The 26,504-nt window shown below is 42.4% G+C and overlaps 1 protein-coding gene across 3 annotated transcripts in view; it reads right to left on the bottom strand.

The window, feature by feature from the left end:
* Window positions 1–5,561: 5,561 nt before the first annotated feature.
* Window positions 5,562–26,504, bottom strand: part of PIK3R1 (phosphoinositide-3-kinase regulatory subunit 1) — an 89,770-nt gene continuing 68,827 nt past the window's right edge. For 2 of the 3 annotated variants that reach the window (XM_085632088.1, XM_085632095.1), the window contains exons 7-15: window positions 18,033–18,135; window positions 16,424–16,522; window positions 16,141–16,321; window positions 15,546–15,671; window positions 13,713–13,855; window positions 12,726–12,902; window positions 12,549–12,617; window positions 11,636–11,806; window positions 5,562–10,250 (exon numbers count right to left, since the gene is read on the bottom strand). In XM_085632088.1, the coding sequence (XP_085488214.1) occupies window positions 10,061–10,250; window positions 11,636–11,806; window positions 12,549–12,617; window positions 12,726–12,902; window positions 13,713–13,855; window positions 15,546–15,671; window positions 16,141–16,321; window positions 16,424–16,522; window positions 18,033–18,135 (1,259 nt within the window). In that variant the 3' untranslated portion in view covers window positions 5,562–10,060. Of the gene's footprint in view, window positions 10,251–11,635; window positions 11,807–12,548; window positions 12,618–12,725; window positions 12,903–13,712; window positions 13,856–15,545; window positions 15,672–16,140; window positions 16,322–16,423; window positions 16,523–18,032; window positions 18,136–19,330; window positions 19,751–26,504 lie in introns of those variants that run through there. The other variant, XM_085632102.1, reaches the window with a different exon arrangement.

Here is a 26,504-nt window from a genome sequence, read left to right as displayed (position 1 = left end):
AGTAATCAAGTGAGCCCTTCAGCCAATGGGAACTCTAGCCCTAACCCTAATCAATCTATCAGGAAGGCCAGACGGAATCTTCACGGAGGCAGAATGAAGCTGAATTCCCAATGCCCACCTCCCGGAGCTAGCTGCGTTGACTCAACTGCTCCAGGCAGGGGGAAAGGGGAAGTGGACAGAAAAGAGACACTCGTGCAAAACTGGCTCCCTCTTCGTCTTTCAGTAATTGCCCAGGAAGACCTAATGCACAGAAGGGAACAAAATTCCATTCAACATTCTAACTGGTGTTATTAGACAATGTGCTTTCCCCTGGACCTTTACCCTACCAGTTCCTCTGCAGGAGCTATGCCTCTCTTTATTTTCCCAGTTCGATGATCACTGGTTTTGTTCTACAGGAAGACCTAATACACACATAAAAGAACTGGTTAGGTCTTATTCATTTCTTCAATTCTTATACTCTTCTTACCCTTGTGCCCTCTTACCAATTCTCCCAGCCTTCCTTGCCACTCTGGTTGACAAACTGACTGGAACAGAAGTTTTAGTCTAAGCTGCTTCCTAGGTGAAGAATGCAGTTCACTGTGTCCTTCTTGCGTTACTTGGATTACGCGCAAAAAGGGACAGGGTAGGGTAGACAGAGGAAGGTAAGAGTAGGTAAGTCGCAAGGAGGGTTAGGGTAGAAGCAAACAGATGAAGAACGGTTTTCATCGACTGAAGTTCAGGTGTGCTCAAGTCTCTCTGCTATCTGCTTACTTGTGTGGTAGTTCTGGTGCTCTCAAATCTCTCCGGTAACGGCTTACTTGTGTGGAGTTATCTTCAAATACTGCAGCCGGTCTCCTTCACTCGACGGTAAGCCTACCGGAGTAAGGAGACCCTGGAATTACCTCAAATATCTTCGGAGACGGCGGAGTCAAGTTACTCTCCCACTCTGGGTTCTATCTCTACTTGACCAAGGATTATATTGGCTCAGACTAATTCAGAATTACTCCCTCACTAATGTCTCTAACTACACCTAGAGACCTGCTATGACCAAAATACATTTAATTACTGAGGGAAACTTCGAGTCGAGGAGCGAGAACTAAAGCTACCTCACTCGACTGTGACTAAATTGAAGTGCGCGGCAAAACGCGCTCCGTGAGCAAAAGAAGTCTCCTCTCTCGCGAGACTTCGTAACTTCATTAGTTAGTAAGGAAAATTGAGCGGCCATCTTAGAACGGAGTCCATAGCCTTTAGACACTAGTCCAGTAATTGCAGAGGGAAGGTTTCACCAACACCCGATGCTGTCCCACTGTCTTACGCCTTGTGATAATGACATTCAGATCCTTCCTGACACAATCACAGCACAAACCCTAAGCCCTAGTTCCAACAGCCTATCAGGCACCAAGCCCTAAGCCCTACGTCCAATAGAAAGCCTAGCCCCCAGCCCTAGTCGCAACCTGGTCCCAGCAGCCAATCATACAGGAAACCCTCAGCCCCAAGTCCAATGGAAAACCTAGCCCCATGAACCAATCCAAAACCCAAAATCTATCCACCAATCAGATCAATAACCTTGAGCCCTGTATCAATAGAATCACTAACCCAGGAACCAATCTGCACCCTCAAATACTCAACCAATGAGAACACTATCCCTAATCCAATAGAAATACTAGATACAACCACTAAACAGTGCACACATGTAGCATCCAATAGCAGCCTATGTAGGGTCCCTGCGACGTCAGGCAATGTTTGCTGGCCAAGGGGGCTGGATGCAGGACCTCAATTCATAATCTCCTAGGAGATAGACAGGCTAAATCCACACAATGCTAAGAGGCAAACCACATTGACTGACCTCAACACCAAGCTGGCAGAAGAGAAAATCCACTTCCTGCATGTCTTAATCCTTGTCAATTCCCTGTCTGGAGTGAAAGCATTAGGGTTGACGTTTGCTGGTGGAAGCTTGACCACCAAATACTCAGGAGTATGATGCTGTAAAATTAAAGTCTGGGTTTACAGGTGGGTAAAAGTAAGACTTCTCCCAAGTAGACGGAAGGGTGTCACAGTCAGGGCTTCATTAAATGGAAGCAAGAGCTCAGAGGAGGCTCGCCCAGGGAGAAAAACCCCAGTGAGGGTATTTATTTTGACAAGTGAAAGCATGTGTAGGTCCAGGACTCCAGCTGCATGTCTAATTACAACAGCAAATTATGTACTCTCCTCTATAGGGGTAAAAGGAGATGAAACCGACCCTATGTCAGGGGAGATATCCAATCCACTGGCCTCCTGAAAGTCTGTACAGATATTATCATGTTAACAAGAAATTGAGCCAAAAAGGAGAAAAAAAACCTTTGAGAAAGGCTTCATGGGAGAGGAAATGTTTTTTCTCAGTCGGAGCGTAAGGGAACCAGGTGCGCAGGAGTGGAGAGGAGTCAAGGTATGTTCCTGTCAGGGTTGAAGAGAATACAGCTTGAGGTTAGGCAACAAAGTCTGAAAAGGCTCAACCTCCAGTGCTAGGATCAACACAAGTGGAGAAGGAACCAAAGCAGATTTAAGAGCCAGCATAGTAGTCTGCACAGGAGTCGGTGTAAAGCCAGAAGCGGGTTCGAGGGGCACAGATTGTGCAGAGGACGGATCCACCGCTGGTAACCATACTGAAGGCCCTTAGAGATCCTTACGGCCCAAAGGAGAGCCAGAGGGAAAGAGAAGAGTGCCTAGCATGGCCTCTTTAAAGACCTTTAAGTGCTGCGGCTTCTCTGATGGCCAAAGAAATTTGGGGTACAACTAAACTAGTTGCGGTATCACCATCATGATTAGGAGCCAGATCAGTCGGCAACAAAGTTCTCCTGATTTCTCTTTTGAGACAGTGGTGGGATGGGGTTGAGTGCATCTTCAACTTTTTTGCTGCTGCTTTGATTTTGACATCAGACTGCGAAGAGGAACTGTTGCAGAAATGGCCTCAAGAGGGGGAAAAAGTCTGCACGCTCTACTTGTAGCAGGAGTGGAACTTAAAAGAGGTTTGTGACTTCTTTAGGTGTTTGAAAACATCCAGCTTCCCTTCATGGTTCCGCACTGCCTTTGGGTGCATAAGTGCTCATTCTTCATAGGCACATGATGTGCAGCATTGTCAAACAAGTTTACGGCAGTCATGGCACAGTTTGAACCCTGCATTCTTCGGTGGTGTCATCGTTCCATTGCATACTGGAAAAAAGGTTTGGAATGAATTTATCTACTGACAAAAAGGGAATAGCGCTCTGGATCAAAGTTCAAAGGTGCGGAAAAGAAGGAACCAAGGTTAGTGCACACCTTCCAAGCAGCATCTCACTGTTACTTAGTGGTTCTTAAGTTTTGTGAAAAACAATCAGAAGGTTTGCTTTTTCAATTACAGCTGCTCAGAAGGGGAACCTGCTTCTGGTTTCACACAAGCCAGAGTAAAACCTAAGATCAGGAGACGCCCGAGGACCAATCTTCTATCCTGGTGTTTAACAATGATTATTCAGTAATTGTAGCAGGAGTGCATACTGGTACCTTAGGGAGGCTGCATGTTGCACTCTACAAAAAAAGCAACCATAACTAGACATAAAACATAGCAAGCTGGCCACTATGTGCAGCTCTGTTCTGTCACTTCTGGGGTGGAAAGAGGTGGACACGGAACTGACGGACACAACCTAGCGGCACAAGGGAGCACTGCTGTAAAACATACGGATCTAGTCTGGCACCTGGAGATTATTTAATGGTGAAGAATCCAAGTACATCAATCTGCTTTCATTCTCAGAGCAGTAGGGAAGGCATTTGGGCTCGCCTTCATTGTCAAAGCCCGCACAACAAGACTTTCTGGAGTCGAGTGCTGGGTCAGGAAGAAAAGATCACCCAGAGCAGGCCTATGATGCGCCTAGTGATGGAGTATCTTACCAGCAGCCCCAAACAGTTTCAACCACACTGCAGTCAGAGTTCATGTCAGGCTTAAATTAAAAAGCAGGAAAGGTTCTAAAGTTGAAAAGTGTCTGTTAGTAGATCAACTTCCCTCCGAGGCCTTACAGACTACTCGAAAGGAAGCGCTTTCCTCAGTGTGTAAGCAATAGTGGAAAGTCTAATGCAGTCAAAACCACTAGCACTCTGAAAGTCTACATACAGATCACTATCAGTATAATGTGGGAATAACAAATTGGCCGCATCATCATTCTCATCATGTGTAACGTTCTGAAGGTCTGCATAGGTATCTGAACCAAATATGGCTACAAAATACTGGTGCTGAAGCAAAGGTACTTCCACAGAATCCCCCTACATCACAGACTGTACTTTAGCAACCTCACAACTAAACCTTTGTCATGATCCAGCTGAAAAATGCTCCGAAAGTGAGGTTGGTTCCGTATTTGGAACCAGGGTCTTTGGAGCCAGAGCCAGACCACACGGAACCAGTGTGGCTTTCAGTAATGGAGTGAAGTCGAGGTAGGGAGGGTGTTCATATCACAAATGTCGTCAGTTGTTGTCAGGGAAAGCCCTGGAGTTTAGGTCGGACGGATCCACAGAGCCTGATGCAGCTCCAGAGGACAATGAATCATTTGGAAAAGTTGCAAGATTGCCTTTTAGAAGGACCTTACCTGTTGCAGAGTGGAAAATGTCACAGGAAATATGAGGCAAATCTGCTCCAGCTGTGGAATGGAGTCGGAGTAAGACTTTCACTGTGCTGTTTGATCTTTGCCTGGAGTGGCTGCAATGGGGAGAGGACTCCCGTCTGGACTTCTTGGGTTTGCACCAAAAACTGTCCTTGGACTTCATCCTAGACTTAACATAGGACAAAGGCCTGGACTGGGATTTGGAGCGGGAACAAGCCTTGGATTTATATTGACCAGTCTCATTTCTTGTGCTCCACAAAGTACACATGTGCCTACTGCCCCCTGGTGACCTTCGGATGCTTCAGGGAGTAAGTGGCAGGAATTTGAATCATGCTTGGAACAGACACACCAAAAACAGACAGAAATGTGGGTCCATGACTGATATCTGCTGCGGTCAGGTGCAGCATGGCTTGAAGCCTGTATTCTTTTGGGAAGGGACATCCATAGCACACCATAGCTGCCTAAGCCTTTTGAAAGTCTGTAAAAAAACAAAAATCAACAAGTTCTGGAACAGAACCACAGATCTGCCCCAAAGAGCATGAAAAAAAATGTCTGCGCATGAGTGTGGAGTCCATTATTGCTTTTGGAGTTCGGACTAGGCAGCAGCAACGTCCAAAATCACAACCTATTAGCATGTGAAAGTAACTGCCAAAACTGTTTCCGGATTCAGTTTAGCATCTGATGGAATTCAAAAGGGGAGTAATCTGCGGTTAGAAGTAGCCTTCAGAACAATAGGTTTTATGTTAAGTGTATCACTCTAGAACTATATTCTATATGTACGTATTTTCCATATATGCTTAACCAGAATTTGATTTGTTCAAGGTGCAATAATGGGTAGGAATCCAATAGGAATGTAGTCTAAGTGCTGGTCAAATGTGATGCGTGTAAAAATACAAATGATATATACCTCACAGATAAAATGTTAGTTTATAGCTATTATTACTCCACAAGAAAAGGTATGATTAAAGCAAACAAAGCTTGTTTTCAAAACAACCTTTATTCTGTTTGAAGGCCTAATACAATGTTTGAAAGCAACTTAAACAAGAAAGAGCTTTATCAAAGCTATAGCTCAAACAAAATTTCAAGGAGGCACAATTTCAATACCTTGTAAAGGCAAATTACAGCTTACCGTCCTATCCTCCCAAACAAGACCAATTTATTATTTTTTAAACAAAGAAGGTTTTAATGTTGTAAAAACATTTAACAAACAAAACAGTTTTTTATTTGGAACATGATTAAAAAAAAAAATAGCAGCATCTTGGGCAGCTAATGCAGTCGCATGGTGACAAATGTAATGCAAGTTTATAAACCAACACACTTCAAGTTAAAGTTTACTAGCAATGCGTTAGACTCGTGATTATCTTTGTTTACAAAATTTGGCAACATTCTGAATTTTGTCCCATGTGAGGCATTGTGCTTTGAGTTGCCCATTACAAGAATGAGCAATATGAGCCTGAACGGTTTCAGGACTGCCTTCCCCAACAGAATACCATGCATAGCAAAAGCACTATGTTACAAACAGCAGACATTTTCCTCAAAAAAGGAAAATGGGTAGAATTTCCTTCCAAGCACACGGCCACAACAGCTTATTTGCACAGAAGTTTTGATTTTCCAACAGTGGGGCATATTCACTTTGGTGCACAGCTTATCTGGGAAAGCATGTTCAGTCAGGTGATCTGATATTGAATGAGTAGAACTAACAACACACAGTTCTTGCCTCCGTCAAACCTCTTATTAAAGAAGATATCATAAATGATATGACAGTTTGTATGCTGACCAACCTAAACAGTAGGTACCTTTACAATTGATGGTTACAGCTGCGTAAGCACACGTAACAAATGCACTCATTTAGGTTAGAAGCAGTTGAGCACATTTAGCAAAAAAAGATATGCCGGCTGTCTGTCATATTGTATTACATATGAAAACAAAGGATGAAGCAGCATGAAGAGCAGTAGTACATTTAGCAGCCTTATTCAGTTGCACTGCTTTAACTGTGGGAGTAGCTTGTAATACAAAAAAAAAAAAAATACAGAGTTGGTGTTGGAGTAATCTTCACCAGATTACCACTTTTTCGTTAATTGGGTTGCTGTCTCTATTGGAACCTGTATGGTAAGATTACATGCAGGGAGCTTACATGACCTAGACCTTTTCCCTCTTTCAAATGTATAGCTGGAAAACTGTTTATTTTTGGTTTGTGTAGTGTAGTTCAGTTACAGTCTTACTTGTCCTTCTGGCAGCAATGCCATTTGGCCTACAGCTAGTGCCTCTGGTAGATACATAGAGTAAGAAGTGTGCTGCTGCACGTGGTCACATGCAATCAGGGCAAAGTTCTAATAGATGTGTTTTCTAAAATATAGGTTGCGGTTTCACACATTGCAATTAAACGCTAGGTTTTAGAAGTGAAGATGTTAGCAGGTTAAGTTGGCATTTAAAAATAAACCTAATAGGTGACAAAAAATAAAGACACCCGTGACAGCAGTTCAGAGGGTCTTTTCTAACTACCGGGCAGAGAAAATTATGACCAGTGTCCAGCAGGATGTCACACAGGTCTAAATGTGGATCCAAATTTTAAGTGGAACCAGAAAAATGAAAACCTATTGTCTGTACAGTCTTCGAAGCTAAAGACACCATACCATCTCTTTCCTTAAAGATCGTGCAAGGGCAAAGTTATCCTTGAACCAATGTACCAGCTTGTTCCAGATAGTTATTTCACATCATCATGGTTTATAGCAAATACCACCCGAATGGAACCATTTTAACAACTGCAGAAAAAATAACATTATGCACGTGGGTGTGTCACTGAACCAATCCAAAAATTTTTACAATTCAGTTCCCCATCAAGATCGTAACCCAGTGACCCTAAAATTGTACGTAATATTTGTTTATGACAAATGCAAATTGCTTGGAAATTTCTTATGGCAGTGTACAAAAACAGGTGTCAAATTATTACAACCAATTTGCCCACGTGTTACCTTATTTAGACATGCAAATATATACCGAACTGATCACTGTTTAAAGAAACAAAGACGCATGAAACAAACATAGGTGGGACACTGATAAAGTGGAGGGGTGTTTTGATTCACTGTAATGCTATGGAAATCGGCATTTGCAAGCATATTTGAAAAATAGTTAGTAGAATATTGGAAGTCTCTATGGATGAATTATGAACTGGGCTCTTCCTCCTTACGGATGAGCACGAGAGGAGAGCAGAGCATTAATTTTGTAAAAGTTAATTTCCAAAGGAGCAACATTAAGTTCACAAACATAATCGTGAAAAAAGTTTATAATTTGTGCCAAAATGTCAACATCACTCTGACTGGTGCAATGCAAGCTGCAACCCCATGTAGCAGGTGTCTCTCAAACATAAGCCTGTGAAGCCAACACCTATCTTGTTGCCCTACATTCTTTGAACAATGACTTCTGGTGAGTGAACAGAAAAGGTTTTTTTGAAAATAGTCCACATGTCCTTTCCGCAGAAACAAAGTTTCTGCAGTAAATAAAAGCTGCAAACTGAAGTGAAAACAGTTAATCCTTTGAACTCCTCTTTACTGAATTACCCATGCTATTAAGGATTCCTTAATGCATATGGTCAATAAAGTGGAAGCGTTGACGAAAGCACTTTTTCTCAGATTCAAGAAAGACTTTTATGGCAAAAATCCAACTTGAAGGAAAATTTAAATGATCTGTATTTGTATGGTAGTATTACTATTAAAATACTTTGATTAATTCAGTAGACAGCACGCAAAACTGAGTTAATGCTTGAAATAAGTTTGCTTTTTTATTTCACTGAAACCCCTGTTGATTCAATTGATCCTTGCTAAGCGGATTAAAAATCGAATTCTAAGAATAACAGAGCATCCACTAGAGTTTGTAACAAATCTCTAAATCTGCCATTTATAGCCTACAGTAATCTTGCTCCACAGGAGCAGAAAAAACGATGGATAATGTTGAAGATTTAACTTGCAGTAACGGCCAAACCCCAAACAAATTTGCCCTGAAGCTGGAATTCTCTTAACATTGTATTTAAAGTTGCAACCACATAGGTTACAATCTACATCTGTTCATGATGCCGATATGGTCGCTGCTTAGCCATAGAAGAGAGAAAGCTCCATCACCTAAAGTAGTTCTGGCCAGAGGCTAGTTGAGAGACACTCATTAAGTGATTCAGGGAGGTAAGCAATTTCTCTTGATGAACATAAAGAGCTCTTTTGATCTTTTTTAATTCATGTACACTCTAATACAATTTGCCACATGTCCCCGGATGGCTAAGAGCTCTAAAAGCCATATTAAAAAAAAAAAAAAACGCATGGCATGTTTTTCCAAGAGTAGATAAACCAGAAAATATTCTACCAACACTCTGTGAGGGAAAACACTGAAGTACCATTATCTAAAATACTCTCACCTCAATATAATTGGACTCCTACAAATAAAATGCTCGGTTTGGGGAGCACTTCAGATTTTCAGGCTCTGCCTCATTATATTTTTTATGAAAGAAATAGGTATTTTGAGATTTTTAACAAACGCTTCAGCTGTGTTAATAACCAGGTTGTCTACATGGCAAGACTGTAGAGATTTAACGTTTCATTTTAAAGCCAATTTCATACTGGCATGTGCATTTAGGTAAAAATACAAAAAGAACATTAACAAAACTATACGAAAGACATTTAGGCATCAGAAAAAAAGAGAAGAAAGCTTATCTTAGTGATACACTGAAACGAGGTACAGGTTAAAGTATAATAGGCATTGCATAGCACTGTCTTGGGATTCAGCCTTTAGCAAAACAGAAAGAAAATAGACACGGTATGGTGTTAAGTTCCATCTATTCGATAGCTAGTCACCCAGTACTATGTACATATTTTATATACTGTATGCCATTCCTGTTTTTCTTCAGTCTTAAATAGGCTCTAAAAACAGGCCTTTGTCTTGAAGTCTAAATAAAACACTTCGTGGCACTTTTGCTATCAAAGCAATTTTTTCCAGCCGACTGTAGCCTTGCAGTTTCTTTAAAGTGTCCCTTACAAGCGAAAAGTGCCATTCTGCTACATATGTTAATAGACCATGAACCAATCCCCGATGCTGCTGTGTACCTGGAACAAGCACGGATCCGGAGGAGGTGTACACAGGAGAAATCCTCTGACGGAGCTCACAGAAACAAGTCATGTCCTGGGCCTGTAAAGCTTCCAAAAGTGAGTAAACAAGCACCATTGTGAAAGGCCTCCAAAGTCTCCTCAAGGAAGATGCATTTCAGCATCTTCTTCTCTCGCTGTGCGTTTCCAGAAAACAAGCACGTTCGAGCAGACACTTACATTCACAGCTTAACACTGGTCCATCTCCCAAAGCCAGGATGAAATCTCCAATCCCATCTGCTTTGATACTGCAGCTCCGATCCAGGAGTCGTGCTCAATGGGTGGACGGGTTTCTTCCTCGTGGAGGCCACCAAAGTTTGAATTAGAACTCAACACAGCGCTTCAAGTCTTTCACCGCCTCTGCTGTGCATATACTGGGTACGCTAGTGTGACGTTTAACGAGTCATTGTGCTGCAAGAGCGACGTGTGCTGGTAGTGCAACACCAGTTCTTTCAGCGAGCCATACAAATTGTAAGGCTCTGCAAATCCATACCCACTGGGAGTCTTGTTTATCACACAGTGCTTGACTTCGCCCTCCGCGCTAAAGAGAAAACAAGAAAGGAAAAGCACAGGTCAATGTAAGAGCTGAGCTGCTGCAGCACAAAGGCTATTAACCAAACAGTTACTAATATACTGGAACTTGCAGTAGAACATTATAAAAGTAATGGGCAGCTCATCACGCTCTAGAGAAAACGTACAGGCAACGAAACAGACTAGTATTCGTGGCCACCGGTCATGTGTGGGTAAGTAACTTTGCCACCGCAGCACAGGCTAAGCATACAGGACTGTGGTTTGGAAGCACAAATATTGGAGAGAACTGCTGTTTCAGCTAATAGCCTGGGAGTCTGCCTAATTTGTCTTTGACAAGATTTGTGAGACTATTTAAAGCTACAATAACAGCGCAGCAATAGAAAGATTGGCAGATCAGAAGTGAACCGATCTCTCAAATCAAAACTAAACATCCTTTGTGTTCTAACTCCTCTTTGGACCCTGCCTCCAGACACATTCCGCTCACTTTCTCAATCTACTCATCAATATATATTTAGAAATTGGTCTTCATATTATATTATCCGTAGCCTACGGAGTTACAATTGCTTGCTTGATCAACCTTACTGTAAGGTCAACTAGACTCGAAGATTCTTCAATACCACACTTCCTCCTCTCATTAGGCGTTATTCCACATGCCAGGTTTTAGCTATATTCTGCTGGCTGTCCATCCCAGATTCCAGGTGGCCTGGTAATGATTTCTGATCGTACAAGGCACTGAATCCCGACTGGGTGGAGTCCACGCTATCTAAGACAACATACATTTACATTTATATTCGGACCTATAGCTAGGTTATGTATGGCACTATGGACCGTGGTATCACTGTTGACTTGGGCTAGGAGAACCCTGTGATGGGAACCCCACACCTACACAACTGCTTCCATCTTAATTCTAGAGTATCTTTATCTGCATTCTATTGTTCATACTCTCAACTACAGCTTCTTGTACTCCAGTTCCTTAAAGTCTCTCACCCGTGAGGGTCAGCGCCTTGAGACCCTCACGGGTGAGTAGCGCGCTTTATAAACCCCTGATTGATTGATCTTATTCACTTCTTACCAGGTGAGGGATTCAAAGTTACTGCTCTATGCAGACAGTAGAATGCCTTCCTTCCCATTATGTTCTAGAACTCCATTTCAAAGTGTTCAGTCCTCACCCTTTTTAAACAAGGATTTCTAAAGGCCCAAACCGTCTCAAAAACAGGAGCAGACATCCAGATTCCACAACACGATCCCAAAGATTGAAGGTTTCCCGATTCTGTTTCCGTTCACAGGTCATCCCTCGCACAAGCTTCACACCCAAAACCTAAACTGTGCTTATCGCTAGGTTTTGAAAATTCTGTTAAACTACACACAATTGAGGAATAAATCCGGGATACTTACACCACAGAACAGGCGTAGCATCCCGGTTTGCTACTCTCCCGCACCAGGAATGTTCCGTCTCGCTTCCCTCGCAGCAGGCTGTCAGCTTGAACTCGGTTGATATTGCCCACATTCCATGAGCGCTCATCGTGGTGAGGCAGGTCTTCGTCATCCTCCACTACGGAGTATTGGCTAAAGAAATAAAGACATTTTTGTGATGACATGAAACTTATGGTAGTAAAGCATTTCAGGCTTCCCCACGACCAGGTAGCTCTTTCATTTTGATGTTTTTAGTAGTTCTACGCAGTGCTTTGTTCTACTTTCCAGTAACTTTACAGCCCTGACTTAATCCAACAAGGACGCTTCAATACACAAAACAAAAACCATATGCAAGCCTCTGAGGATAAGCTCAGCACTTCGTGTGCATTCGTTGCCCCACTGCATTCCTCACTCGCAGTGGGTAACTGCCTTGCATTTAGGCCCCTTCTTTTGCCTTTTAAAGAGACTGATAATCAGCACATCCTTTAGCTTGCATCCGCTTTGATGATGATCATTTTTTACCAAATTGTTTGCATGATGCAGGTTATTTTTCATGAGGGATAAACCTCTACTAAAGTCACTGAATTATTTATAATTATTGCAATCGTTATGCATTTCAAGCACGCTAACTCCTCTTCTAGTCATGGCTCATAAAAACTAAGTTCTTAGGTGTGCTGACTATATCCAATCATTTCATTTTGATTGCATTCTGCAAACATGTTCAAGCTCATTGTATGCTCCCTGGTCTCGGATTCTCCTGTGTCACAACCCATCATATCCACTTGCTATACTATCTAGGACAGACACTTCTTATAAGCAAAAGGTAACAGCCTTCCTCTGACCCACTGCTAGGCAGGAGTGAATAAACAACTGTAAGAAGACTATAGACACTTACTCTTCTGTGACTTCACTGCCCAGCCACTCATTCAATAGCTTCTGGCGAACACCTTTCTGAGTTAGCCACCTAAAAGTGAAACAAACACGTGAGGAAGTGAGGTGGCATCGTAAATACAGGTAAAGGTATGGGCACATTTTCAGAACAATCAACGTGGGAACATGAAAACACCCTTACATCAAGTATTGATCTCTGAGCTTTCTCAGCTGGATGAGGTCTGGTTTAATGCTGTTCATGCGCTTGTCAATCTCTCGATAATCAGCCGCTTGCTTCTTGAGATCATCTTCGAGCCTTCGTTTGCTATCCACAATTTCACTAATTCGTGACTTCAGCTTTTCGTAGTTGTGCATGATCCTGAAAAGAAAAAAAAGTCATTTATTTTATTATGTCATAAGCATTCAACAACTGCGATTAAATTTCACAAGCATGCAAAGTTGGAGTCCCTTGCATAAAACGCATTTTGTTTGTTATCGCAGAACCAACAAAACCTGGGCACATTTTCAACCTTGGTCTTATGTGTGGTTTGAATGGAAAGACTGTGCTGACTTTACTTTCTTAGAACATGGTGACCTAAGTTGAGTCATAATGTGTCTTGTTCCTCTGCAGACCTAATATAACCTAACGCGTTTCCTTTAGGCCTGGTTCTTTCAAAAGATCATTGCTTGTATGCCTATTCATGGAATTCTGTGCTACCACAGAACTCCATCACTGGTCACTCAAGCTATTCAAATGGTAACTCTAGTTATTTAGATAACCAACTGTGTTTGGATCTGAGGCGACCGGATAGTCAGAAAAACTGGCAACACACAATAGACATGAAGGTTGGCAGATTACATTTTTTTTTACAGGTGGGAGGAAATGGACTGAGTGGGGACACATGGGATTCGTACAATGCAGAATTTGGAAATCAGAACACATTCAGAAGGTCAAAATTCAACGACAACTGAAATTGTGGTGCGTATTGATTTATAAATGTATTAAAATCCACTAATACGAACAAATTAATTCTAATTCTACATTTTATATGCAGCCAAACATCTCACACTAAACAAACGATGTGTCCATTCCTTTCTATTATGTTATCTTGCAACTCACACCTGCATATTATTTCACTAGCATCATGCAACAGTGATTATACATTTCTGTTATGACCGATATGGTTACCTCTGTATTTCTTTTTCGTTTCCTTCACGTTTAAACTTCTCGATATATTCCTTGCTATACTTTTCCTGGGTTTGGCACTGTTCTTCAAATATTTTAATTGTTTCATTAAATGCTTCAATGGCAGTTCTTTTCATTTGAATTTCCTGGAAAGAGAAGCAAGTACATTAACGTGCGTCTGAATAACGGAACATGAGAAGAACAATCCTCTTTTGGAACATTTGGGACTTCAATGGACTTTATTCTTGACAACAGGATTAGAGGCTAGTGTAAGAACGTCGTACAGGCAATACATTCAGAGAATCCCAAGAGAGCCATCACTCTTAGAAACAAGAACATCTCAATGTGGAAAGCACAGGCATGAGAGTTACAGAGGCTTCCTCATTGACCACGAGAAGCCTGAAAGTCATGCCCCAATTGCTTGTACTAAGGATTATACAGAATTGAACAGGACTGTACCAAAGAATTCCAAGGCAGGGACAACAAGGATCTACTTGTCAATGTTACTTCGAACTGCAGCAATCTCCCTCCTTTATCTAATCATCCACGAGGTTATGCTGACTATACCATCACAAAGAATACCACACAATCTGATCCCATGGAACAAATGAACAGGAGACATGGGGGGTATCATGCACAATAAATTAGCGTTCTTACTAGTTATGCCCCCCACGGGTGAAGTGTGTGTCTATGTATACTATATATATCTCAAGACAATACCCTTTCAGGCTTAGAGTGGCACGTAAATTATGCAAAAAAAGGAAGTAAGGAAATCTGGGTAGTTCTCAAGTTTAGCTAGAGAGTAGCTCCTTTATGTGGAGCCCCCTTTAACCTCACCAACAGTCTGAATCTGTTCACCTCAAATGTTGCTTTCAGTAGCATAGTTTTTTTTAAGCATAGGATTGTCATACATGCTGAGTTAGAGTGCCAAAAGCCTTTTGCCATTTTTATAGCAAAATGTTTAAGCATAGTATTCGCAAATGCCATCCATGCCGAGCTGAAAAATGGCAAAACCTTTTATCACTCCAGGCACAGTATTACAGCTTTGAATTGACAGAATATCACCCTAGACAACCCAGAATTAATAAAAAACACCCGACATATGATTCACTCTACTTAGCATATCAGAGAGGCAAAACTTGGTCAAGACAGAAGGGAGCGAACTATACAAGTGAAGACCATACACTTTCAGGCTGAGTGCTGCATAAAATATGTAAAAATGGAAACAAGGAACTTTGGCGAGTACCCAGGTTTAGGTGGAGAGCAGCTCCTTTATATGGAGCACCCTACAACACCACAAACACTCTGAATATGCTCACCTCAAATGTCTGTTTCTCAAGAAGAGTTTTTAAGCATAGGATTAGCACAGTGCCATCCACATCTGTCTGACGAGCAATTATGAGGGTGAAACCAGTCGTAGGGTTAGTGCCCAGAGGTGTCAGGTTATGCAGTCAGTATGTTTTGGAGTAAAATACCTTTTTTGACAGCAACACAAGTGTATGCAGTTTCTTTCAAGAGTAAGCAAGGCGTTTTGTTATAATTACGGAAAAATTGAGCCTGCTGCGTATCGCCGCCACTGTGGCTCATACATTTCTGGTTTGTGGGATGGATAGCTATCTAGATATATACATAAACGCTTGCACCCACATGCAAAAATGCATGGCTTCTTATGACACTTCAACCATTGTAGCATCTCCACCCCTGCTATTCACCCCCCACCCCCATCGCCCCACTCACAAGAGTTTTCTGTCCCCAGGATCCCCCTTTATTTATAAGTACTAGAACGGAGATCATGTACCCTTGAAACTGTACCAATATGCAGAGATAAAAGCTCACTTGAGAAGTTCTTGTATAGTCTTCATACAGTCTGTCATATTCTCGAGACTTTTCTTGGAACTGAAGATTATATTCATGCAGTTTCTTTCCAACTGCTTCAATACTGTCTTCCTTCACCACCTGGTCCTGAAAATCCCAAAGCAACAATCAAGTTAGAGATGCAACCTATCTTAAGAATAACGTTAGCAAGCACAACTATTTAGTGAACTTTTTTGAGGTATATAACGAGGGACACCTTAGATGCTGACAGAATCTAATGGTTTTTATAGAGAAAATCAAGGCATTCTCAAGCACTTTAAATAACAAGTATTACTATTGACCAGTATACATGCTCACCATTGACACCTCGGAAGGATGGAAGACTGAAATGGCCTTGCCAGGACTTAAACCGATTATCTTCGTATCACCAGATATCAATGGCGAGTGATAATAAGCCAACTTTCTGGCTTTTGTCATTATTCATAAAGCTTATAATTTACTTTGAATATAAACCGGTTTAGAAAGTGCCATTTTTCCACTATGAGCCTGCTCCAGGAGCATGGTAACACTGACCGGTTTAAAAAAAGGAATGGAGTGGGAATTAACGGCACTGTACCTGCTGGTGTTTGGACACAGGATAAAGCAGCTTCACATCAAGCTTAGGGTTGTACTGCGCGAGAGACTCATTTCGGTAGTGGATTATTAGCTCGACAACAGAGTTGAAGGTTAACGGATCAGAAAAGCCATATTTTCCATCACGATGAAATATTTTGATTAATTTGTTGTTTCCTCCTTTTCTGTAAAACAATCCACACAGAATATAAGCAGCAATTCAACACCACTTAAGTTAATGTTTAACTTTCTTATAAAAATGCCTCTACAAGTGTGTAAGCCCGTACCTGAGTGTGAGTGTGTAGTCCCCATGCATTTTCGTTGAAGCATCTCGTACCAGAAACGTACCATCAGTTGTATCACGCAGCTTTTCATTTACCTCTTCCCTGAAGAAAACAAAAAAAATGCACAATGAGTTTTATTAGACAGAAATAAACTAAATTATTTCCAACAGCAGAAGCAACTGCTATCTACTTACTCGATACAAAAAAAAAACAACACCTGCAAATTCTTTTATTAGTCATTTTCTATTTCTCGGATAGAGTTCAAATGTATGTTCTGGAAAGGACACAGCGACCCTACAGGAATGTTCTGACATAATTACCACGTTATGACTTATTTTTAAGACAAAAAGCCAGCGTTTAATGGCTTCCATGGGCTTAAGTTGGTCAGATACAATATAGCACCTGAAGCCAGCAGCCAGGAATGTAACTTCAGAGTGTGGACTGCACAGACAAGCATCTGCCACTCTGACTTTAAGAGGGAGAACCGGCAAGGCCTCACTATTAAGAGACAGCAACCTGCCAGGGTTATACAACTGAAGCAGAGGGCTAAGAAGCACTGCTCAGCACAGTACTATGGCATTTTCTCTCACTTATGCCAAAACCTGAAGCTAGAGGTTGGGAAGAGCCCACGGTCTATTTGTACAATTCACCAACAGTAATGTCACTCCAAAGAAAAAGCTTTATTCAGAGTCCTACTCTCAAAGCCTTGGGCCACAACAAAAAAAAAAAAAGCACAAACAGCTCAATTAAGTCTCACTTGCCAGTATCATGCATATAACTCCTATGCAGGACAATGTAACTCGTCTTTTAGGCGAGACCCCCCTTTAAGCACAGAAGATTGCGTAGCAGTGATAGAAGTCCAATCGCAGGGTTGGTGTGCTCGTATATGCTCTACCATGCTCAAATCCAGGGCAAACCACTACTCTCAGTATCAATATCCGAATCAGAAAAGGCATAAAATTGGTGAAGAAAAATTATATTTAAATGTATTGTCACGAATAGGAGTGTGTGAAATTAGATAATTAAGATAAATCCCAAGGATGCCGCACGAAATTATGCAAAGTGACGAAATGCGGTTTTCAGTTCAAGTAAAAATGTCATGCAACCGACCAGCAGGAGAGTGGCTGGAGCAAAAACCTCTTAGCAAGAAATATTCTTGATCAGCCGTCTCCCACAGGTGAAAATACCTCAAATTCACACGTATTCAACGTAAAAGTTCTCCAATGGAACTTATATTACATGCAGGCATACTGTAAAGGCGCTTCCAAGCACTATACTCTAGACTCTATTTATGAATATTGCCCACAATACAGTTATAACTCCTTCTGGAGGTAGAGTATTGTTGCTGTTGGAGACTGCCTCAGATTTAAAATAGGAGATGACTAAGTCACGAACTTGGAATGGTTTGGCTGCAGCTTGGCGGCTCCATTAAATTGTGGCAGATAGTTGCTGCCAAGATAGAAATTCATGGTAATCCACAATGCAGCAACCTCCTCTCACATCCCTAGTGGATTGTATAAAATGCTGTCAGAATTTGTAAAAGATATTGACGTTTTATTCCAGTCTACAATTGGAGGAAAGGCAAAAGCCTGTCAAGTTAACTGTCACTTACCGTGAGATATCTCCCCAGTACCATTCAGCATCTTGCAAACTCATGGTGTGATTCATACCACTATTGGGTAGGGCAGTGGGCTTTGGTGGCTTTGGAGGCAAGGCTGCAAAGAAGAAAAAGAAAACTCAATGCATGTGTCTAGTGCAAGCAGGACTATTGTATAAAAGGTTTATTTCATGGTGCCAAAACGGATGTGTGTATCACTCAGGAATAGACATACATTCAGTCTCGAACATAACTCAAGGTTCAAGTAACTCCAAGTCAGCTCCATTTGACAAGATCTTCAATCCACCACTTTGGTCTCAAACAGTACAGAGTTAAGTGAACAGAGATGGATTCAAACATTACAATTTATCAAATAAAAGGTGCCAAAAAAAGTACTATCGTTGAACATGCTGGCATTTCTTTGCACCCCATCCACACAAATTATAACTGAAACGTATCAATGCAAGATGTACCTCGTCGAACGTATTCATAGAGGAATATTTCTGCCCTCCTGCACAGCCAAGCGTCCAAGTTTCCCATGGAAGACCCAGACAGTCACTGTAACTTACCAGTGTTCAAGATAATGCAAATATTGTATTTTGTCCAACATAGAAGTTCCTATCAAAGTTTATAAGTTTGGATAGTATCCGGGAAGGAAGGTGTCAGTAAAAGACTGCAGGCCCACTAAATAGGCAGCCATCCAGTAGCCCGTGCAGGGGGGCACATCTAATGTTCGCTCCAGTGATCTGTTTAAAGAACCTGCCCCTCATGCGCTAGATATTCAGCAGCACTGCCTATAAATATTCATGTTCTTAGGTTTCAAAGGAATTCAAATGGCACCTTACGAATATCTGTTAAGAAATGCCATCCAAGAAAAGATGGAATTTTCCATATTTCTAAAGCATGACCAGCAATCATTCTATAGGTCAAGAAGCTCTCGTGGAAAAAAAGGTCTTCATAGGTGCAGAAATCACTGCACCGCGAAACAAACAATCCGCCTTTGTGCGCTTCTGAAATACATGCATTTTTTTTTAGAAAAGGGCACACAGTTCACACAATCAATGTGCTCCCACACGGACAGCAAAAAAACTACAAAATACACGAAGGAAAGTCATCCCGACTTAAACCATAAAATCTATACAGACCATGTCAGTTTGCTTCACCATTCCCCGCAAAACATTCAATTTCTCTACACTCAAAATGTGCAACAAAGCACACCTATTTCCCGACAAAGGAACAATGCAGATCTATCTGAAGCACGGTGTGCACTGTGCAGCATGAACGGAGGCAATCGGGAATAGCGCCGCATTTACCTGGTGCGTCCATCTCTATGTAAAACATCAGCTCGCTGCCACAATGGGCTTCCACCTTGTGGTAATCTCGCTCCAGGTCGCCCATCTCCAACACCGTGTTGTACATGGCGATGCCGTTTCACCGGCTAAGCTCCGTTATTAGTAAGGCACACGGCTCCCTTTGTGATGCTCTCTTGAAATGCATTTTAAAAGCTACAAGGGGCTGGCTGCACTGTAACCTATTACATCATGCGCTCCGACCAATGGAGCCGGCAAGGAGTCAGCCGACCCCTCCCGCTCACTTCCTCTGCCTGACGGAATTTTAGAGCCCAGAGCAGCCTTCTTTACAAGACCGCGGAGTGCACTCCCTCCACGAGGCGTGCAATCCGGCTCCCAGCTTCCGATAACACTTGCGTTTCGTCCGCACCCTTCAAGCAGAATGGTACATTCCACTGCTGGCAGCATATCAAAAGCTGACGGGACGCGCGACTAGGAGGCTCCGCACTCGAGTCTGGGCTTCGACACCGTCAGCTCATGCTCTGCGGCCATTCAACGCAAGAATGTCACGGTGCAAGGTGAACGCTAACATGGGCTTCAGTCGGTATTTACGGCACACTGCTGGTCACCTCTGCACTCAGCGACGGCACACTTAAAATCAGAATGCATACAAGCAAAAGCGAATTTCAATCATACTATTAAAGTTACATGCCTCAATCGGAATGCAGCCAACTTCGTCGTACAACTAGGATGGCACGATTAAAAACATACTGCAACACAACCAAACTAACTCGTTTTTAAAGCCACAAGTGTCTATAGCATATTTATTGTACATACATTTGCTCATATACAAGAGAAATCTAATTTTCACCAGAAAGCCTCTTAACAAATCAAACAATATAGGTAATCTACAGATCAGAACCTCCATCCCTCCATGCAACAACACGGTCTCGCTTTTTACATCTGCCTAGTCCATGCTCTTGGTGCAGATATGCAATAAATCTCCAGCACGAACATATCATTTCTTTGCCATCATTAACCCCGCAAGGCAAACCATCGGTGCTTGGCCACAGAAATAACCAACTATTTTTACTGGCAAGTACTTCCCATTTTACAAATGCCAGACGAATGTGCACCAAACAACTTCTAACAACCTGCTGAAAAAGTTCAACACAAGTCAGTGCTGTGAAGAAAAACTGGGTCAATCAAGTGTTAAATCTCCCGCTGCGCCTCCCAATAAAGCGGATTGCGAAGGGCCGCGCTTGTATGAGCAGGTTAATGCTCAACCAAACCAGTCGAGCTGGCTGCGGCAGCAAGCGCTGCACCGGCACAGACACGACACTGTCACAAGTGATTTTCCACTGCCTCCCCGTCTGACAGGAAGTCAAGTTCAACTGAGCAGATCAAACGACAATTCACACCCCAACTTTCAGGCACTGCATTCCCTCGCAGCCACCACCCCAGCTGCAGACACCGAAATAAACTTACTCAGTAAATTATGCATGGATAATGCTTCTTTCTTCAGAACTTATTTATCCAGGCACCAATTCGTATCCGTGGAACAATGAACAATAGAGGGCACAGTCCAACTCTGACAACTGCTCGTTTCTTCTTTAAAAATATGGCCAGCAGCCCTCCCGAGGGAACTTGCTGGCTAATGCCGGTCACAGAGGCCTGGCCCAAAGACAGCGCTGCCAGTTCTCCCGACTGTTAAAGGCTGGAGCTGCGGGCGGCGCAGGGGAAGCAGACTTCTCCGACCAGGTTAATCATTGAAAAGTGAAGGCAATTCAAGTACTGTACGGAGAAAAAAAATGAGTCGGCAGCCTGCACGTCCAACGCAGATAAGATCTCCGTTTCATGATTAACTTCGGCAGGTTCAAATATTTGCTGAGCCAGGGATTTCAGGTGGGGGAGGTTTCGCGAAAGAGGCAGTGCCCGCCTAAGTAAGAGCTGTCATCAGCTCACAAGTGGCCAATGCAGGGCCGGCTCTTTTTAGGCCGCTACGTGAGAAGGCCATTGTGCGCGCACCAAAAATAGCCTCCCAGCGCAATATTCAAGTAACCACCGGCCGCGCAGGGCACCGAGAGCAGGAAACGCTTGACCTCAAACTGCAAAAAATAGACCGCTTGCCTAGCCGCAAGCCTGCACCTTTCAGAACAATATCGAAAACGTGCTACAGGTCCCCTCTGCTCCCGGGGGAGTTTGGTGGCCCTTAAAAAAACGCCCAACACAGATAAAACGAACCACCAAGAACAAGCTTTCTAACAAGACACATAAAACCTCCAATGTGAAAGATACAATAGGAATTTGGCGCAGAATGGACCACAGACGCATCCCAACCTCGGACAACAAACCTAGGCACTAAAAAGTCTACATACTTTTCCTGCATGCAGTTTCAGATGGGCCAACACGAACAGCATTCGGAAGCGAGTTCGAGAGTGTCGCTGTTAAAAGGCAAAGGATATTCCATCTCGTCTACTCTAGAGTTTTAAGGTAATACAAAAGGCAGCAGTCATTTCAAGTGGAAACTGTTGTCCAAGTGAAAGATTTATATTTAAGTCAAATGGATGATTCAACACCACCAGCAGGGATAGTTTTATCCCAACTATCTGCTTAATATATGCGTGTTTAATGGTTACCAAACTGAAGGGTCATTGAAAACCTTGGAGAAACAGCGGATATGTTGCAACATGACACGTTCACGAACAGAACACAAACACACACATTACAGTTCGAACTCCAATACACGAAACCACTGAAATTCGCCTTCTGGCAACTTAAACGCAAGCCAGAACTTACTCCACTCACCAGGTTTTTCTCTAGTCTGACTTTTGTTCCTATGTAGTTGGCAAAGTGGGTTGCTCAGCATTTTTGGGTGACTCGAGTTATGGCGTGGGCTGTGTGCATCGCTAATCACAAGAGGCACATTTCAGTAGTTTGGCCTTCATACAAGAGCCATAACGCTGCTTAAAAGGTTTTTTCTTTTCATTCTAAATCAGTGAAATCTTAGTTTTTTTTTTAAATAATTCAATTTGTTATCTCTCACTATGCATGGATGACTAGCCACAGGGCTCAACTCTAAGCACAGACACCACTGTACCCCACCTATGCATGGCAGACTGGCTGCACAGCCTAACCCACGCTGTACATGCCTTTGACAATGGGCAGCAGGGGTTGACCGCAGGGACTGGCCAACGGGGGCAGCCAGCCCCTGCAAAGCACACCCTTTGGTTATTTTCCCTACCTAATTGTTTTTATTTTAATGGGAATGTTACATTTTCTTTACATTTAGTAAAAATGGCAGTTTTAAGACAAAATGGTGCCCTTTAGTTGCCCACAAATGGTGGTCATGTGACGTGATTTTCATTAAATTGATTTTATTGCAGCAAACTGTTTTTTTGGCCCATTTCTCAATTCCTCTGGGTGCCCACCATCACTATCTTGGGATTTGGCCCTTGCATGGTGTTTATCCCATTGCTGTGTGTGTGTGTGTGTTTTTTTTTTCTGAAGCTTAAAAATAAGAATTTATGATGGCGGGGAAAAAAAAACCTAATTCCCTTCTTCTGCCAATGACATTTGAGGATAAAATTCAAATGTGTTTGATAGAAACCGTTATTTTCTGAATTGCGATTTTGAACGGCAGAGATACAGAAAAGCATTAACCGGGCAGTTTTGTTTATTGCGCTTGCATCTCCAAAGCCACTGAAAGGTTTTACACAAAACCAACGAATGCACACGTTGAGAATAGATCTACTTGTAGGCCAAGTTTGGTGTAAATCTTTTTTAGTAGGTTTGCTGTAGGTAAGAGCAAACATTTTAACGGGGAGCTAAAATGGGAACACCCCACTTTCTGACCCCACCCCATAAAATGTTACCCCTATCCACTGATCTTCACAAAAATTGGCATGCAGGACTGAAGCGGACTATGGCAAGCAGCTGCCAATTTTGCTGCAAATTTATTTATGGGGTCAAAATTCAGACTCATCACAAAATGCTATTTCAAGGAATGTGGGCTTGAATCATAACTACACAGTCACAACTGCTATCGTTCTATCTTTGTAGTTCAGAAAAATTGAACCTAAAATCCTTAACCAGAATCCAGAACCCATTGGACCATCGCATTTCCTCCTCCAGCAACTTTGAAAGGGGGTGGGGGGTCATTAAAAGTGTACCTCACTGGTTAGCTGGCCTTTCTGCTCAAGACTGGCATGATGAACGAATAGCTGATCCATCAGGATTAAAAAACATTTATCATCCTCATTTATTCCCAGACTCACCCAAAAGTCCTCAAGTCACTGGTCAAGTGTTCTGTCAGCCACTGAATATGGATGGCCGCATGCACACGCCAGCTATGAACTGTAAATTTTCAGCGAAAGTGTATTTAAACAGTAGGCGGGGCTTTGCAGCAAGCACTAATGTAACATGTCCAAAAGTCATTGTTTGTTATATTAGATATTACCCTAAAACCTTAGTTGAATGGACACTATGGTTAGGACACAATACAACATCTAAACAAAACTGACACCTGCAAGTTATGGTAGCAACAAAAACATAACTACCCTTGAATGCACTGTGCAAGACTTCACATGGTCTGCAAATGGCTTCAGAGGTCAGAGCCCACTTTGGCGGTAACAAGTATGGTATTGGCCCAACAGAGTCTTTACCGCCTCAGTGATACTCTTGTAACTAGAAATGCTGCACAAACAAATGGACAGAATGCTTAACAAATCAAACCAGTCAGAAGATCTGGGTTTAATCCATCGTTCTTTTGCTCACCATGCCACCCCAGTTTGGACCCGGCCATATGCAAATCAGTCTTGACCCTGTGCCTCAAGGGAACAGTCTGCTGTAACTAGAACCTGCCTGCCCCATGCTGGCATTTTATTCCCCACCAGAGTGAGTGGGGTGGAAGCCTAAACACAATGGTATAAAAATAAAACTGAATTGGACATCCACAAAAGTATCTCGATAGAGCAGTAAATAATCTTAATGGCTGAATACCAGACAGTAGGAATTCTAAAAGTGATAAAGGCCAAATTACTTGTGAATATGCTCAAGAATAGAGAATAGAGCTCTAGAGAAGCGGACAATGGATATTTAGCAAGATATAGGTGCAGATATACAACGACACTGTTGCTCCCAAACTAAACTCATATTGATCAATTATAGACAAACTACTCCACTTTAAGTTCCTCAACCGGCTGTACTGCGCACCACAACACCTGCATAGAATTGACAGATCTTGGCGCAGTCCCAAAATGCCCATGCTAACCTGCGCTCTTTTCCCACTTCATATAGGAATGCCCTCCCATCTGCCACTACTGGAAGTATGTCTTCAATGTTATAACTGAGTCAGCAGAAGCCATGATCGAATGCACCCAACCGATAGCCCTAATGAGATACACTAAACGTGCCGAAATGGACTAAAAGCCTGGTGGGAATACTACTTTGATAGAAAAGAAACAACTGGATAGTCATTGGATGAGAGGCCCCCCCCATTAAGATGACGGACTGGTTGAAAAATGCGTCCCTCTAAGGAGTGAACTGAGGACTCCAACACCTGTAGCCCCATCTTCGAGACATCTGGGAACACTTAAGACATTACCTGGCTGCAAAAGCGGACAATGCCAATGATAGCGGATACTGTCAGAAATGACTAATGTACCTGCAGTGATGTCCATTGTGTACAAACTTATTATATGGCTGTTAATTACATAACCTGCAATAAGTCCTTGGACCGGTATGATTTCATCATTTAGCAGTGACAGGGATATTAACGCGGTTTAGGAGCTCTGGGAGAGAAACGGGATGAGAGCATGGAGAATGCCAACTCATGTATTCAAGCTCAATTGTTTTTGTTGTTGTGGTTTTTTTTTTAAAAGACAGCATATAATTGGTGGTTACATGCTTTCATTCCTCCCCAGCACCCTCCAATTATACAGTGTGAAACCCCATGGTGGGATCCAAATGCGTCTTTTTTCAGAGTAGAAATCTCCTGGCCCAGATTCAAGATTGATACAATACTTCCATATGAAATGTCACAAAAGTGACAAAAATGGGATGTTCTCAGAAATAGAACTTTGACATGACTGAAGGCAAAAATGGGACCGGGAAAGATCTGGCAACAGTAGCCAAGATTTCTAAAAGAAATTAATATCAGGGAGTGGAAAACTGCAATGACTCGTGATTTCAGAAGAGTAATCACCCATGAACTCTTTTCTGTAGTCCATCAACTACCGCAAGGCCTTCTGGAGCAAACATTCTATCTCCACTTTGATTCTGCATTGTAACTCATGAAGTTGGGGCCCGCTTAGGAGAAAAAGATAGATGAAACATAAAACATCTACCTCTAGTTTCAGGTCAAGGCCAAATATCTCGAAACTGTTCTTAGTCACACAAGGGGCACACCGATTGCTTCAATGTGCAATAAGTTACCTTCACCGCTTTATTACAACAGGTACAGGCCATACCCATGACATCTCCTAGCCTAAAGGCCAGGTCCAATACACAAATGTATTACCCCAAACTATGAGCATACCCTTACTTGCGCCCACTCTAGATTGATTCTTCTACGAAGAGTACAATCAAGACCTCTCCCCCAGCTTTAGAATCAATCTCTTTACATGATGCTCTAGGCTTAAGGGTAAAACTGAAGTCTGTTTCAAAACTCAAGCCAAAGGTTTCAGAGTTTTGCTGTTTAGAAACATCTCATTTCTACATGAACAGTGGTCCATTACAAGAAGGCATATAAAGCAATACTACACAAATACAATGGTCTCCATGTTCTACATTCACGATCGAATAGTTTGTTAAGAATCGAGAAAAGTAATTAGAAATATACACAGGCTATGCCTGAGAGAATGCCTAGAAATCAGTATACATGAATTCCCTGGAACTAGACCTTACTACATAGTTGAATATTGTCCTTGAGACAAACTTAGTGACTGTGGTAGCCCATTGTGCTTTCCTGCCAACCGCAGGAACAACAACTGGCCAGACCCACTCGTGAAATAGTTTGAGAAATGCTTCAGATGCACACACAGCGTTGAGTTATCAGGGTCCGAAAAGCGGTCCACTGAAGACCAGCACTTCAACACATTGCATGACTTCCACGAGCCGTGCCCAGCTCTACCGCTTGCTGCTCTTCCACTGGGCAGTTTACTGTGGACCGCTTTTCAGACCCTGATCTCTTGGCACT

Source organism: Triturus cristatus, chromosome 2_1, assembly GCF_964204655.1.
Source record: "Triturus cristatus chromosome 2_1, aTriCri1.1, whole genome shotgun sequence".
NCBI lineage: Eukaryota > Metazoa > Chordata > Amphibia > Caudata > Salamandridae > Triturus > Triturus cristatus.
Note: the sequence above shows the minus strand (reverse complement) of the source record. Positions and strands in the feature narration are given on the sequence as shown.